Source organism: Diadema antillarum, unplaced genomic scaffold, assembly GCF_040938485.1.
Source record: "Diadema antillarum isolate AM-2024a unplaced genomic scaffold, OU_Dant_1.0 seq00000035_RagTag, whole genome shotgun sequence".
Taxonomy (NCBI): Eukaryota; Metazoa; Echinodermata; class Echinoidea; order Diadematoida; family Diadematidae; genus Diadema; species Diadema antillarum.
In genome coordinates this window covers 831010-849045 of record NW_027271149.1, presented here as the reverse complement: position 1 = coordinate 849045, position 18036 = coordinate 831010, and the positions used below count along the sequence as shown (strand labels likewise).

Sequence of the window (18036 nt, the reverse complement as noted above, 5' to 3'; positions counted from 1 at the left end):
AATTGGACCATCCCAACCCATTCAAAAAAATGGCTGAAATAGGAGAAAGTTAGGAGGTAGTTTCATAGAAAAGAGGATTTAAAGATAAAGGTCATTCAGGCATGCTGCGCAGAGGTATTGATGAAATTGTTTTATTTTACAGTGACAGCTTTGCCTGTCAAAAAACAAACAAACAAACAAACAAATATGGTCCAGGAAAACTGCTAGTATCTCAATTTTGGTCATGTTTTACGCCATCAAATTTTGAAAGTAGATGAAGAAAATATTACTCTGCCAGGTAGGACAAACTCAAAAAATTTGAGTCAGTCAACCCAAATTAAATTTTTTGGTTCATTACAGAGAGTCCTAAACTGTAACTTGTTGTGGGTTTTGAGCTGGGTGGTCACATATTAATTATGATATCCTACAAAGTGTATTGGTGGGCTGAGGGGATGAAAGATGCTATCAACTTCCTCTTTTGAGATAACAACATGCAATCCTTTGGCAACGTAAACAAATATTGTGTAAAGAAACCCAAAGCAATATTATACATGTACATCAACGCTGGACTCAAATATGACACCAAGGCAATCTCTCAAATTTACAAACAAAACAAAGTAACTCTAGTGGCATCAAATGATGTTCCATAAGACTGCTGGACTTGGCTTGTTTGTTTTGGGGTTTTTTTCCTGAGTGCAATTCAAAATATATATATAGTTTCTATGCTGCTATTACAATGAACTTTTTTGACATTCTTATTTGACAAATACCAATGACATAGAGAAAAAGCCTTTCTTCATAAAGACAGTAATTCATATGATAATGCATATGATTCACAATAACTCAACATATTGTCAGCTACAAACCAACAGGGTGTCTGTAACACACAAAGCCCTTTCAGTTTTGATGCACAAACTGCAAAAAGGGATTATTTGGGGGATGGAGTCAATGACCCCTTTACACACACTGCTGACCAGGAACACATACATGAATGAGTCTGAATCTTTGCCTTGTATATTTTAACGAATAAAAAAAAAACAAGAAAAAGACAGACACATCTATAAACTAAACAGACAGTCTTAGCAGATGGCTGAGATATACATTACTTAACCCACTTGCACCTGAAATAGCCAAATCCAAGACATGGGGGAAAAATTTTCCTTCCTTGCTGCGGTCCTTGTTGCAGACAATGCATCAATCGCATCATATCACATTCATATGAAGTTTGTCTTTTTGTCGTCATATGTATCACATTCCACGACCTCCCTCACCCTAAAATAACTAGTGCAAGGGTACATACAGCAGTTATCGGCAACCACATCCATCTCAAGTGCCAGGAATACTACCAGTATGTTTCATCGCTTTTACGTCTTCATAAAACAAAATCCAACTTGCCAGAAGAGCCTACCAGCTACAGCATATAATCCGGCAATATTGATGATCAAAAGCCTTACGGTCTTACCTAATCATACAATATCAGAGATGAAGGCCAACAATATGTTTCCATGTTCAAATTTCAAAGTTTATATGTTACCCTGCTTTTAGATTCCTGAATATCAGTAGATTTGCCATGGCAAGATAGTCTCGAACTTTCCTTTAATTTTCACACAGATTTCTCACAAATATCTATTGATTTCACATCACTGCTTTCATATGAAATACAGTGTCATACATGTATGAGATATTCCCAATTTGATAGCAATAAGTGCTGTCAGATGTATGTGATATCTTACATCGTACCTATTTCTGTGATGGCCCTCTGCTTTTCAACATGTTTATTAATTTCCATATGATTAAAAAAAAGAAATACTAAAATGTATGTGCTAAAAAAATAATGCACTCACTCTCTTCTCACTGAAATTCATCAGTTATACTTTCTTTTATTGTCTCAACTTGGAGTCCAATATACAATACTCAAACCTAAGCAAATGTTGCATTATGTCCTAAAATTAGACAAAAACAATTTCAAAGTTTAGTAATAGGCTTAAGAAACATGCATTCTTTGAGTAATAGTTCAAGGGAACAGAGACTAAATCAAACATATTAACCATCATGCAAATACATTATGATATTCAATTCAGTCAAATGGTGAATTGTTTAGAGAGGTCATCTGAACTTGCCTCAAAGAATTGTATCATCAAAACTTGAAGAATCTGCAAACAAAATTTCATTCACATTGGACGTATCTGCTGGTAATGCTGATTCAAAACATAAAAGAATATTTGCTACAACTCTTGATGCATTTCAACTGCCTTTAGTTAATCAAAATAAATAGATTGCTCAGAATTAATCATTCTATTAGCTCTGAAGTAGAGCATTATAGCTTGCAAATTCATTACATCTAAGTTTTCTATTCTAGATTTAAAACTCAAAACAAGCAGCCTGGAACTATTTTCAGTTACCAGTATCACGCCTATGACAAGGAAAGGGTACACTCAAAAGTTCATGCAATTATTTGTACATTACAACTAACCACACACACATACTTACTCACAACATACACATTGATGGCAATGACTTCACACTAATAATATTTATATCTCATTTATACACAGATATCACAAGACAATATCGTACACCAAAGCAATACACAACAGGCAGGAAGCAGCAAATTGCTTTGGTTTAGCAGGATTAGTGTAAAAATATTTGTTTTTTCTCTCTTTGAAGTTTGTCACACTAATTAAGCATCTTCCACATCTGATAAAACAATTTTCACAGACAACACAGATTAGCACTTTGAAAGAAAATTCATCCACGATCATCTAATAAATACACTATGAAGTTGATATGAGGTATGAGATATAGGGGTGCTCTGGACAGTCATGAAGCGATGGGTTGCTGTCAAGAGCAGTAACTTATCAACTAGACAGATGGGGACTGTTTTAAATATCTGCCATGTTAAATAACAATGTCAAATATACCTTCATCTGCCTGATAAGCACCATGGCAAAGCTTCAGTGACCACATTTCAACAGAACTTAAAATATTGCATAATCTTAAATACTTAAAAAAAATCAGTCAGGAATGTGAAGAGATTGTCCATAGAAAAGCACTAAAATAGATCACACATTGCAATCATACATCTGCTGAGATTTTCACAGCAAATTACATGCACTTACAGTGTAGCCTTTTTCAGCTTCTATGGCAACTTCATTTCAAAGATGTGTATATTTCATTTCTAATAAGCATAGAACTTACTCTATCCAATGGGATGCTGCTTGGTGATCACTTGCCAGAAAACAATTCTGTCTAACAAATAATCTCTTCAACAGTTCATCACAGGATAATCAAAACTAGGTAAAAAGAGTATCTGGCAAATTCATCACATAAACATGCAACACATCTTACTATAATACATAAAGACAACATATGAATAATAATGATGGTAAGATTTACTGCAGTGAAATTATTCTATGTTATTCTGGTTTCAAAATTACAGCCAGCCATTTGACCTAAAATTTGCAATAATTGAATGTAACGCTTTTCAAGCAAAATTAACATTTAATTTTCTGCATTCTACTGAATACATAAAATGACTTCACATCAAATGTATTCACAGATTAAGTCATTCATTCATCCCTCTGAAATTTTCAAACTCAATATGGTTGACTTCTATATCAAAATCTTATTACAGGTCTACATTCAAACAAGAGCTCCTGATTTTCTTTCTTTTCTGCTACAAAATACTATCATATAAGAGGACAATATAATCTATAAATCTTCTGCCCATTTAGTATTGTGAAACACCAGTAAATCTATGACATATCCACTCACATAAACTGAGGCGATACACATCAACGCAAGGTGAATACTGTCCAAAATGCAACCTTGCATAAAACTAAGTATCATCTAGATCCACAGCATACGGAGTACATACGCACAATTTGGAAACCACAACGACACGTTTTGAAAAAGCATTTATGTAAATACAAAATATAAAACACACACACACACTCTCTCTCTCTCTCTAACTATCCTTCTCTCTATCTCTCTCTCTCTCTTTCTTTCTCTGTCACTCCCCTCTCAAACTATGAAGAGAGCTGTGGTTGCACCATCTTTGACAATATTTCAGCGTAGAACGGTCCAAAGACTGACCGATTGTGGACGACCAGGCGGATGAAAGCCTTGGCAATGTCCACCAGCTGGCTCTGCATAGTGGTCAGCCCCGGTGGAATGTTGGCTGCTGGGTCGAAGCGTGAGGGAGCAGTGATGGCCGATACCAGATACCCTTGAAGTCTGGAGTCTGGAGGATTGGGGAAGAATGAAGTAATGTAAGGTTGCTTGTGTTCTTTTCTGAATTGACCCATTTAAAGGTAGCCCTCTTTTCAGCTTCCCTTCTCACTTCTATTTCAACTATATCTGCAAGTGACAAGTGGTAACGGAGAGGCACTGTTTCAATTCTTTGGAAAAACTCCATTTTGCGAAAGGCTGTGAGAGATGAAGGCATTGCTATGCTGTAAAAGTGGAAATTTTCGCGGTGTTGAAATTTTTGCGCATTTCGTGCAACCAGAAACTAGCGCGGAAATAAAAGCACGCGAATATTTTCGCTTGCCATATGTTCCCATACTTACTGTCTTGATCCGCGGAAATAAAACACACGAAACTCTTCTTACCGGACCGAGAACGAAAAATTAGTCGCGCGAAAATATCCACTTTTACAGTAACATATCTTTCAATCTTCTTTAAACACTTCTAGCATTTTCTAATCAGATAAGTGGTCACAAATATGCAACCCCCCCCCCCCCCCCCTCTGTTCAAGTTTCTTCACAACCAAGAATACAAGTTATAATCGTATCTCTGTTGAATTCGGTTTTGAGGTGTCAAACAACACATAATGTAAAGTCAGTCTTTCAAACAATATAACAATTCAGGTTGCTCATTCAGAAGATATTTCAACAAGTTATCTGTAGTATGTTCTCACAACTACTTCCACAGGAGAAGCTCACACACACACAGAGGCAGGCTTCTGGTCAAAGCTTCTCCCGCTTCTCCATGGATCATGACACTCACCTAGAATGCTGTAGATGTGATTTTCTTTGTTGGCAAGAGCGCAGATCTGACTCTTCATCGCTTCCATCCTGAGGGGCTCAAACTCGGCAAAGCCATGCTCCTTGAGGCATTCATTCACTTCCTTGCAAGCCTGCTCAGCGACATTATTGATGGCAGCAGCAAAATCTCTGGAAAAGCATAGATTGGAGTAATGAAAAATTAACAAAAGAAATGTGCAGCAGTCTGCTTTTCTTGCTCTTTACACAAGGCTATTGAAAAAAAAAAAAAAAAAATTAAAAATCTGAAAATCTTCACCACATGATGCTTTCGGTGTTGAAGACATATCCCAGTTTACACTTTGTTTACATACGACAGGCGAGTATTCATATTTGCACAATATGGATTTCATGGCTGTTAATGAACTCTCCTGAGGCACTGTATTCACACACAGCTCACAGCTCACAGCTGCCACTAAAACAAGCCCAGAATAGACTCAAATATCTCAATATGCTGCCTTGAGGCATACTTCTTATAGTTCAAGCACTGCGATATGCCTACTTTCTGAATATACAATGGCATCTGTACTACACAACATAAGTTGATCTGTTGTTGCTATTTTTTGTTACATCCATTCATACTCATTTTTGTTCTTGCCCTCACTAACAGTGTCACTAACTCACCTTGCAGTGAGTTTGTTCTAAGACATAGCCATCCTGGGGCCCTTTGAACACATTTCACGATAAATGCAACTTGCAATGGCAGAAGCACCCATAGTGATGAGTGACAATAATCAACTGCAAATATTAAGTTGTTCCATGTCAACAGCAGCATGATAAAAGTACTCTCCAGAGTGACAGGCAGGCAGGTGCCAATAACATATATACATGCATTATCATTGTTGCCATGACAACAACATGAGAATTTTGGTCTCAGTTAGAAGGGGACACCATGTCCTGGCACTGACCTGACCCCATCGAGGAGCACAAATAGGTTGTGTTTGAGCTGGCTTGGGAAGCCCTGTATGCCGGCCAGCAGACTGCCGGTGTTGGTGTACGTCACCAGGAGCACCGAGCCCACTAGCACCAACTTGCGTGCCTGGGATCCCATCTCATGAAACCTGCCCTGGTCCATCAGCACTGTCTGTGTGGATAGAGATTTGATGGGAAAGGTGGGTAACCAGTCTGCCCAAATACAGTGTACATGACAAGGTCATTCCTGAATAGCTCAATGTTGGTTAGCAAAAGCAAAATGCATGAAATATCACTTCCAGAATGTAAATTTTATGCCATTACATTTTATTTTGTGCATGACAATGAAGTTGAATCTGAATCTCAATACTGTTATGCCTTTGAAATACTTAAAATTGTACGCTAATGATTATAATTACCAAACAGAAAATTGAAATTACTCCTCAACAGCTGTTCAAGGCTTTATAACAGTCAAACCTGTACAGAGAAGCCCCTCAGTGGTCCTTACAAAGATGACCTTTCTGTTAAAGATTCATAACAGCAGTATACACCAGTATACTATTATGCAGATGTTATAGACTACACTGTGTATGAACATATGAGTACGAACACAATATGAACATGTGAGCACTAGTATTGTGTGTACACCTGTACATGTGTGAATTCAAGCAAACACATATCTTATTGTCTACGAAATTGCAGTGTTCACTCATTTCTTCCGTACCTATCAATAAAGCCACAATCTGACCCCTTTGCACATTTTGTCGGCCTGTTTATTCATAGTGTATCGGTATCTTCTTGTTTACCTTGTGCCTATAGTTGTGAAAACATACTGGCATTGTGCACAATCAGAAACTGATCAATGAAATACGATCAGATGGCTGCTGGCTACACTACACAGATGACCATTAGGTATGACCACTTTTGCATGGGTTTTTGCAGTGAGGGGAATTTGTATGGCTTTTATACGACAGTGGAAACTCCATACTGTTGGTCACTACGACAGTTTTGACCACTTTTACAGAATAGTTTTCACTATTTATTGAATTCAAGATGTGATATTTGGCATGAAATACATTGCCCTTCGCAAAATGTCTGCTGTTTGAAGTAGCTTTCTGTGTAACTGGACCATATGGTATTAAAGTCTTGCTCATTCCTGGTGCTAGTTAATCACAGAGTTTCATACAATACCATTTCAGACTACAAAAATTACATCAATTTAAAGATCTGCAAACTTAAATGAATGGGAGGAGTTAAAAAGGCAAGTGCCAAATTGTGTCGCGCCCATTCGCATACAAGGAATTAATATTTTATATAACTCCCAGAAGTTAATTGACCTGCTTATGACCTTTGACCTTGTGGTGACCTTCAACACCCCAAGGGACATTTACCATCCAAGTTTGGTCACAAACGGACAAAGGGATCAAAAGTAATGAGCCATAATCGAAATGCACCATAAAAACTTAACATTGGGCCCTAAAATTTTGTTGACCCCTTTCTGTGACCTTTGACCTTGTGATGACCTTTAACTCCCCAAGGGACATCTACCGTCCAAGTTTGATCACAAACGGACATAGGGATCAAAAGTTATGAGCCACAATCAAAACGCGCCCTAAAAACATGACATTGGGCCCTAAAAGTTTGTTGACCCCTGTCTGTGACCTTTGACCTTGTGACGACCTTCACCTCCCCAAGGGACATCTTCCATCCAAGTTTGGGCACAAACGGACAAAGGGATCAAAAGTTATGAGCCATACACGAATTGTGCCCTAAAAACTTAACATTGGGCCCTAAAAGTTCTTTGATCCCTGTCTGTGACCTTTGACCTTGTGGTAACCTTCAACTTCCCAAGAGACATCTACTATCACCCAAGTTTGATTGCCATTGTAGCAACATGTGCTGAGTTACGTGTGATAAGAGTCTTGCAAGTAAACTTTAACGTATGACCTCAAATGACCTTTGACCTTATCATGTGACCTCTTACGGCACCATAACATGAAGGTACCCTCAGTGCATCCAACAATTAAGTTTGATTGCCATTGTAGCAACATGTGTCGAATTACGTGTGATAAGAGAGTCTTGCAAGTAAACTTTAACGTATGACCTCAAATGACCTTTGACCTTATCCTGTGACCTCCAACGGCACCATAACATGAAGGTACCCCCAGTGCATCTATAACCCAAGTTAGGTTGCAATCCAAGCAACCTATGTGAAGTTATTCGTCAAAAGAGCGTCTTGCAGGTAAACTTTAATATAGAAAAGTGAGTCTTGCACATACTCTTTAATATATGACCTCAAATGACCTTTGACATCATCACATGACCTCTGACAACACCATAACATGAAGACACCCCTAGTGCTTCTATCACTCAAGTGTGGCTGCCATTGCTGTAACAGTTGCCAAGTTATGCATCATAAGAGAGTCTTGCAGGTAAACTTTAACATTTGTGACGGACGACGGACATGGACAACGGACGGACGACGGACGGACGACGGACGCCATTTGGATCCCTTAGTCTTGCCTTCACCTCCAGTGGGTGAGACAAAAATCATGCAAATTGCTTGTGGAAGACCATCCCACCTCTGGATAGGACAATGCATCGTCTGGATTTCTGTAGAGGAGGCTGACATAGGCATGGTTCAGGATGGTTCCAGGAGAGATCATGGGCCCACTGCCTGGACTACTGCTGGTGGCGCCCTCTGGAGATGAAGTCGAGGCAGTCTGCCACTCCTGATTCTGCCGCCTTCGCAGCTCTTGCTGCTCGTTCACTCTGGCCTGCAAGCTCTCCGCGGTCTGTTCCAGCCACTGGCGGGTGTACAGCAATCCATCTGCCAATGAAGAATTCAAGTAGACGAGATACATGTAAAAGGTTGCCTCAACATTAGCCATTGACATGGAGCCATCTATCCTTGAAAGAGAAATGCGGATGAGATTACAACAGTATTTGACAACACAAACATGTGATGCATCATCAAAAAAGCCATATAATGTCGGGAAAATTATTGTTTGGTTTTTGACTGACATAGATTTGTCAGATGCTAAGCTTTAAACTGATATATTATTTGCCCTACTTCATTACCAGATAAATAATTTTAAAAAAGAATACAAAGCTAGAAAACTGCAAAGGCTACATTGTCAAAGTCGGCTTTACGTGCATTTTTCGTCCTTTTATGATCTCTGACTTTATATGGGTAACATCATGATGCACCACTTAAAAGGTATCGTGGTCAATGCACTGATTGAAGATTTAGCATCTATGGGAAAAAACATTATTCTCAATAAAGTGCATAATACAGAAACGTAGGATATGAAGCAAAATTTCTACTACTAAAAGTCACCTGTTTCTGGCTTTATGTTTCTCATGACAAACAAAATGTAATAATATTCATAACACTGCCTTGCTAAGGTTACACTTCAATACACAAGACCTAAATACATGTAATTACAGCTGAGATGATACACATAAACATAAAATGGCTTCATTATGATCTAATTTCTCATCAAGCAAGAACATATCCCAACTGCATATGAGATGGAACAAACATAGTACAAACTGAAAAAAACCACTACATACTCTTTATAAACTACATGCACTGATATGAGAATGTGGAACGACATTTTGTGCATGAGGTTTGCTTTTGAAAACCTCCAGCTCAGCTGACTTGTTTTTACACATCTTGGTCTCTCATAATCTTTATAATAAAATCATTACCTTCAAATATTGATAAAACAGTGTCCTCTCTTTACACTTGCGAAAAGAAAGGAAAATTCATTTGGCAATCTACCAGATTTGCAGTAGATTTGTGGTCGGATTAGCTCAGTTTGATTTAGTAATGCTCATCAGAGTCGATATTTGACCTTGCTGAGTTTGCAGAAACTCCTGGAACTTCTTCCTCTCATACTCCACAGACTGCTGTTGGAGGTGTGGCCGAAGACTCTGGAGAGTAAAGTTTGCCATGTCCACCTTCATTAGGTCCAGGACTCGAAAGATCTCTCTGAATGGAGTGACATCAGGATTATAAAAAATCATGACAATAATTCAACTCTAGAACACTTTCTAGCAAAGAGGCCTTACATACAGGTGTGCACAAAATTGTATATGTTTAGTTGTACTCTCCCCATTCCTTCACCCCTTCCCCACACTTCAATACATACAATGTGTAAACCTCTCTTCTGTTACCCATATAAGTGGTATGTCATCATAAATTACCTGCTGAGTTTTCAATCGAGTTTTTTATGACAGATTTTCCGACAGATGAAATGAAAGTGCAAGTCAGCCACAACCATAATCTAGGTATGAATGATGCCTACGCAAGTGTTTGAGGGGTAGCTTTGAGTAAATGATAATCTCTGCACTATAATTTTGTGATGAACATTGTTTATGATGGTTAAAACACAGATAACTTACAATGACAGCAGACAACAAAAATGAAACAATGATATTTCATGTGTTGCAGTTGCAAGTGTTTCGCACAATATAGATGCAGGTGCAGCTAATGAATACAGTCTTAGTGCAGCATTCACAGTGCTACATTCAAATCATTGGTTGCCTAGCTGCATATCTTCATGGTTCCTTGGCACACAAATACTAACATAAACATACACACAAACTGGCAGTTCACATCTTTTTCCTGAACATCAATATTTACAGACTTTAGGAAAAATAGACCCATAATTAATTCTTTTTCTAAGTACAAAAGAGAGAGGAATTATCTGACTTTGAATCCACAACCCCTCTTCTCACAGCTGGGCATCCACACCCAACATATCACATCATGTCTACACACCTGAAGAGTTCAACAGGATCAGTCAGCGTTCCTAGCTTTGCAATCTCCTCGTCCCTGACCGGAGCACAGAGCTTGGACATGACGGACACGACAAAGGAGGCCAGCCTGCTGACGTCCAAGGCGGAATGCTCCGCCTCCTGTCTGATCAGATCTAGGTCCATGGCCTCCAGAATCGTTGTCTTCAGCTTGTCATGGTGGGGGAGTAGTAGTGACAGCAGAATCTATTCACAGGAAGGAAAGAACATTAAGGGTTGAAATGTTCTACTGGTATATATCTGCGCTAACAGAATACCTTTGTGATTGCAAACAACAGGGGCGGATCTAGCTATTTTATAAAGGGGGGGAGGGTGTGGGAGGGGGGTGCCCCACCCCCCCCCCTCCCACAGTAGGGAGAATTTTTGAAAATCTGTGTGTGAAAATGGCATTTTCTTGCATCTAAAACACCACTATTTTTGGTATAGAGGTCATTGCCAAATCAAAAATTACAAGTTTAAGAAAAAAGATAAGATTTTTTTAAAATGGTCCCCGGATTTTTTATTTTTATTTTTTTTATTCTTTTTTTTTTTTTGGGGGGGGGGGGGGTTGCAACCGCCCCAACCCCCCCCCCCCCCCCCCCCCCCTCTAGATCCGCTTCTGAACAAGCTGACAACACATGATGAACCTTTGGGGATGTCAAGTTATTAATGAAATAATGAGTGAGAGCGTATCAGGACAATTACCTCAAAGTACAATTGTTCCCCCCCCCCCCCACCCCCTCCAAATACCAGTTAGTGATAGGGTTACAGTATAATAGGGGCAAGGGTTAGGGCTAAGGGTAGAGGTTGGGTTAAGGTCAGGATTAGAGTCAGGATTAGATTCAGGATTAGGATTAGGGTTTGGGTCAGGGGAAGGATGTGGGGTTAATTGACCAGGGGCTAAATGTCCTAGAACCCAGTGAAAGATAACATCACTCGGGGAAAATCAAAAGGATGACTTAATGTGGGATACAGGTTGTTAACTGATGACATGACAGTCTTAAAAGATGGCACCTAGCAGGCATAACATGGCTGCATTATAAATGCTGCTGTGCAAACTTTGACAAAGAGCTTCAAATGGACCGCCCTGACCCTATACCCGATTTTTCATGGTCCATGAGGTTAAGATACATCAATTAATTTGAGTTTGATAATGACAGTGCTATGTGTCATGATGCCAATGATGATATGCATCAAGACAAATGGACCTGTGCCAGCAGACTAAATATGAACGCTAATTACAGCACAAAGGGAAGGAGAGGGCCATAGAAAGAGAGAAAACTAGAAATGTCGCTACAGCGACTGGTTATACCCCCGCCAAACAACATTTCATAAGCTTTGGTCAAAACAACATTTCATAAGCTTTGGTCAAAAAACTGAGGAAGTAGTTAAATCCGCAAGATCTTTCCTTGATCTTCTGCCATTAATATGCCGTTACCATGGCAACGTACTTTCGGGTACTGTCGAAAAATGCGTCTTGCACATCTACAACCAAAGGCACACATCTGTACCAAGTTTCATGGAAATTGGGCAAAAACTGAGGAAGTAGTTTGCAACACAAAATTTTCCATCATTTTGGCTCATAATATGTGAGCTGTTACCATGGCAACATACTTTTTGTCACTGTCAAGAAATGTGTCATGCTGACCTATATCCTAAGACAAACATTCAATATGAATTCCATGAGAATTGGAAGAACACTGATGAAGCAGTTTTGCCATGAAGCATTTTGCCCTATATTTTACCAATAACATGCCGTTACCATGGCAACGCACTTTTTGCCACTGCGGAAATATGTGTCTTGCACATTAACATATTCAGATGAACATCTGTACCTAATTTCATAAAAATTGATCAGAAACTGTGGGAGGAGTTCGCGACGCAAGATTTGTACCCATTTTTGCCCATAATATGCCGTTACCATGGCAACGTACTTTTGGGTACTGTCCAAAAATACGTCTTGCACATCTACAACCCAAGGCACACATCTGTGCCAAGTTTTATGGGAATCGGTTGAAAACTGAGGAAGTAGTTCGCGACGCAAGATTTGCAACGGACCGACCGCCCGACCGCCCGACCGTCCGCTGATTCCTATATACCCCCTTCAAACTTCGTTTGGCGGGGGTATAAAAAATTAGAAATAGATCCCTGCAGAAACCGCATATCAGTAAACTTTACAAGCGTTACACCCTAAATATGTGGTTTTGACAGGATGCACTAATAGGGAATAATATTTACCTCTCTGATTTCTCCAATTAGTGTCACTGCATGGCCATATGATGGTGGGTCATCAGCCAGTTGAGCACTTAGGCTATCCCAGAATGCTTTGTGCATGACATCATGCACTTGTTTCACAATCCTACATGTAGGAGATGAACAGGCAATAAGCGAAAAAAAAAAATAATAATAATAAATGAAATTTAAAGAAAAATAATGATAAATAAAATAAAATAAAAAATCAATGTCACTTTAACCATATTTAACCATAGTATGAGAAAAAAAGCTATCAACCCAATAGTCTGCCAGACTTCATCCATTTACACTTTTGATAGAATTGCAGAAAATTGTAGATCTCATAATATAAGGTATTTGAAATCCATCAGCAATGCCACATAAGACATAGTTTGTGACCTGTGGTCAGCTCTCTTGCCTTTTCATTGATTTCTTTGCTATGCTGCCATTAGAAACATTGAACAATGTCCTGTAGTGGAGGCATGAAATTCCAACTGAAGTATCTGTGCAGAAAACAGAATTGTCTTTACATTTACACATAAGATTGATCATTCATTACTGCACTAAAGATGTTCCCCTGTTTCACAAATCAAGTGCCATTCTTAACAATGAAGCAATCGAAACCCAATTTCAAAACACTGTAGGTTGGTGGTACAAGAGCTACTAGCAACTTGTGAATGATGTTACAAAGTTAATGGAGCTTGCATCATTAATGTAATTGTCCTACCAGTATGGCAGTACAACTTCAGTTCTGCTCAAAAGTGTAAATATCCCTTTCAAGTAGACATATAAGGTGACCCAAACTAGCACCTCTCTTTCAATGTGGATACATTTCTTCATGACATAAATGCTGGTCACAAATGGCTTAAAATACAAGGATTTTCTATGTGCTCTATCAACCAATACTACTGAATAGTTCACATAAAGGGATACAGGAAAATGAAATAAATTAAACTTATTCCCTGGTATCCAATGTTCATTGGATACCAGGAAACATTCTGGTCATTTATCAAGTCTTTGATCTTGCTAATACTCTCTGCCAGCCAGTATATCATGAATGACACAGTGATTTCCCTATAAGCTTTGTTTACACCATTGTCACCACTGCCTGGGGAACACTCAAAGACTTCCTCTCTTGTCTTGCCCTTGCCTTCTTCGCACTGCAAGAAGCTGCCCATTAATCTGTGGGCTTTGCAGGGTTCATGAAACAGAGCTCTATTGTTTGTGTTTGATGGGTGAGTACAGCGTATTTTCTTCTTTGTTATCTGCTTTTCCAGGCTATCCTGTAAATGTCTTGCAGCAACACTGCAGTAGACCTGACTATTATACCAGAATTAAGACATTAACTTCCGACACATTGTAAATCCTCACAGAATATTAGTGCACTAGATTCTCTTTCCTGCTTCTGATAACAGCTCTTGCAGTTCTTGATTGGCCAGACTTAATTAATCCTACCAACAACAGCAACAAAAACAACAAACCTGAAACTTCCCACAAAAGAAAATGATGGGTGTATCATAACATTTCCATTAAGAGGGAATGAAACCAAAATAAAAATGTGGATTGAGTGAATGCAGCAATATTGGTACGACACATCAGCAGCAAAGGGGTAAATCAAACAATCCGTTCAAAAGATATGAATTTTTACAATTTTGGTGCAGCCACCTTTGGATGAGAAGACTGGGATATAAATGTGATGTCACATAAATTATGGCAAATGACATAAAGAAAATAAAAAGCAAATTCTAAAAAAAAAAACCAAAAACAGGTGTCCTCAACTTGTAACTGACACATATTGAGGGCAATATCATCCTCCCTGCTTTCTGAATGATATAAGTCTACTACTCTTTCATTCAGCTAGAAAAGTGAATATATATGCTGAATTTTCCTAAGATTTTCTTTATATTGTTGTCCATAAACAACATTACAAAATGTTGTAGTCTTTTCATCCAGCGACTGGCGACACCAAAACTTTAAAAATTCAATAAAATTTGAACAGATTGTTCAATTTTCCTCAAACTTTGCCAATGTGTCCTAATAATATTGCTCTCTTCCCTTAATTCGCATATTTGGATTTCATTTTTCTTTAAAGGAGACTGTGGTGTAATTTCTGAATACTTACGTATTTTCAGGAAGTTCTCTCGGAGATAGTTTAAAGTTTCCATCAACAACAATCTCATGTGCAAGGGCCATGTTCTTGACCAAACCAGCAGTTGTTATGAGCTCTTCAAAGGTCTTGTGCCTATGGGGTGATGCTGAAAGATAAATAAGCAATACATTATGATTTGAATATATTCTCTACATGCTCTTTTAGTCAGAATGAAATGTGAGAATCTCCTTATGATGACACATTAGAATATTCAAGTAGGAAAAAAAAATAGTTTAGAAAGCAGGTTTTGTAATGTCTGATATCAATTTACATGTAGGCACAATTATTTGTAGGAGCCCTCCTTTTTAAAACCACATCAAAAATATTTTCAGAGGCAAAATTCCAGTCACAACCATCTTACGGTTTGGCAATGATAAGTGATAATTGTCTTGGAGTTCTCTAGTACTTTCTTAGATTGAAGGCTCAAACGCACATTGTGATGCAGTACTCTGACTGAACAAAGAAAAGAGCATAGCACTAAAATAAAATAGTGAATGTTGGAAAACTTTTAACCTATATGGTGACATTTATGCTGAAATACATGTAAGGTTAAATCTTCTAGAATATTCTGATTAGTGTAATACAATTGCAAATTACTATAATTCACAATATGCCCATGAAAATAAACCCAAGGATATGCCCAACATCTCTATGTCACCATAATTTTCAATCAATAGTGCTGTGATACCAAAATTAAGTAAACATGAACACCCAAAATGTCTAATTTTCTGCATGATTCAGGCTACACTCACCTTGTAAACCCGACAAGCCACCATGGAACACAGGGCTTGGTGAGGGAGAGTGCTGTCTCTGTCTCTTCCTCAGAACTTCCCCCTCCCCCGAAGAGTCCAGTGGGTCATTGCCTGACTGAGATGCCCCCTCTGGGCTTCCGTCATCATTAGCTGCCTGCTCTGACGGTGGCTGGCTCTCCTTTGGATCATCCTCCAGGGGCATTGTAGATTACAGTGTCTCCTGGGGTTAATACCACCAAATTATTCTTCCTACGATGAGCTGTTTGTAGTTGTGTTGTTCCTGACTCCCGTGAACACAGTTCTTTCCAGTTTTCTGCCTTTTCTGCCTGATCACAGATCACAGCTCAACCTGTAGATTAGAGTATAGAGGGCAATTGAAAACATTCGTGTTGCTTGATCTCCAAAATTTTGGTGACATTTGCATCATTCTAGCATTGTTGCTGCTGCCCTGTCAATTGCATTGTGGTGTATACTATAAACACGGTGAAGCTCTACTAGAACAAGTCAGTCTAGATTTATCATATGGCATATTTTTATCAATGCATGCATGCCGCATGCCGGTCCATCTCTTAATTGACTTAAAGTAGGCCTAAGATTAAGAAAGCAAAAAGGCTCCATGGCATAAGAGGCAATCAATGAACACATGGCAGCATAAACAGACATATCCAGTTTCCATGTAGAGTTGGTCTACCATCTATGCCTCTAATTTCTAGTGAAATTTGTGATGTATTTGGACACCTTCACCAACTAACTTTGGTCATCATTGACATCATCATGATCATGAGATGTGACCCAGTGGCAGTGTGAGGGTGTGTGCACTAACTGCATCAATTCAATCACTCTGCATGAATTCAAAGCTATGGGACTACACAGTTGTGGCGAAGAGAAAATACGCCACTACAAAAACGCAACAATAAGTTGAATTCTACGGTTCTGATCAAATAAAGAAACAGTAATCTACTCTCAGATAATAAGTGGGTAAGGCAACTTACCATCTAGTGTGAAATAACTTCATAAAACACGAGGCGATGTCATTATTTTTACGGTACAAAATAGCGTAAAACTAAAAGGTATGCCGTTAGTCTGCTTCGGTATGTCTTTTGTTGTTCTAGAAGCTACGCTTTTCTTTATCGCGATCGTGTGTTTATGGATCACCGCCGAGGCCGCCGGCGCCTGCGATGTGTGGCACAAAGACAGATAATGGAACCGATACTGATATAGTGATAACTCCACCCGATTATATGCTCCGTGTATGATGTTCTACTCATTTCCGGCCTACCTGCGTCATTGAACATTCGCCGGCCAAACAGCTGTTCTTGTCTTCCCAATCGGCTTTGTTTACCGTTTTAACCACGTACATATACTATAGGACCTACTTTACTTAGAATTTGTGTGTCTGCGTGGTGGGTGGGTCGGAGATCAAAAAAGTCTGAAAGTTCGAAAGTTTATTAAACGTAATAGACGTATACTCAACAGCCCATTATGTGATTCGGAGTTAATAATTTTTTGAGGCAATCCAATAATACACATGGAGTTCGAATTGCTTTACACAGTGTACAGATTAAGCATATAAAACATAAGAAAACATATCATGAGTGAAATATGATTGACAAACAGAGGAAAAAGTCGCAAAATGGACTAAAGTATAAACATACGATAAGTGAACAAAAGGGAAGAAAATTATGAGTAGAGAGAGAGAGAGAGAGAGAGAGAGAGAATAATTTAGAGAATAAGGAAAGGACGGGGTATGGTTAGCTTGTGGATACAGCACATTGGAAACCTGAAAGGTTCCCGAGTCAGATGGCCATTGTATGCAGGTTGGAGTGTGTGTGTTTGTTTCTAATTGCTTGGCGCGCCCATTATTCAGACATAATGTGAAAAAAGAAAAGTTTCCACAATCATTTAAAGTAGTTTAGATATTTTTCAAGTTGTCGGTTTGGCCTTTGATGAAATTCAGGGATGAGGTTTGTTATCCCGAATGTTTGTAGTATAGGCCTAATCCGAAAATGAAATCAGCTTCGCTAGATATTCCCTAAGTTCATTATTCCGAAGCACAAATTTCCCATACTTGTACAGGTTTGTTAATCCGCAAATGAAATGAGATTCGTTAATCCGAAGTGAATAAGAATCAAAAGTGGCTTTTTCTTTTCCCTTTGAGTCACCT

The 18036-nt window shown here is 38.8% G+C and overlaps 1 protein-coding gene across 1 annotated transcript; it reads right to left on the bottom strand.

Moving 5' to 3' along the window:
- Nucleotides 1–3938: 3938 nt before the first annotated feature.
- LOC139725332 (T-complex protein 11-like protein 1) lies at nucleotides 3939–16882 on the bottom strand. Its single transcript, XM_071636419.1, has 10 exons — nucleotides 16865–16882; nucleotides 15873–16221; nucleotides 15094–15226; nucleotides 12978–13098; nucleotides 10726–10946; nucleotides 9797–9933; nucleotides 8519–8766; nucleotides 5933–6108; nucleotides 4990–5156; nucleotides 3939–4222 (listed from the first exon to the last, which is right to left on the bottom strand). Exons 2-10 carry the CDS (start codon nucleotides 16072–16074, stop codon nucleotides 4008–4010), a joined length of 1620 nt encoding a protein of 539 aa, XP_071492520.1. The 5' UTR covers nucleotides 16075–16221; nucleotides 16865–16882; the 3' UTR covers nucleotides 3939–4007.
- Nucleotides 16883–18036: the final 1154 nt, after the last annotated feature.

Coding starts and splice junctions, on each gene's coding strand:
- LOC139725332 (XM_071636419.1), bottom strand. CDS start 16,074: ATGCCCCTGGAGGATGATCCAAAGGAGAGCCAGCCACCGTCAGAGCAG. Junction 15,227..15,872: donor TGGCTTGTCGGGTTTACAAG/GTGAGTGTAGCC, acceptor TTTATCTTTCAG/CATCACCCCATAGGCACAAG. Junction 6,109..8,518: donor ATGCATTGTCCTATCCAGAG/GTGGGATGGTCT, acceptor CTATCCACACAG/ACAGTGCTGATGGACCAGGG.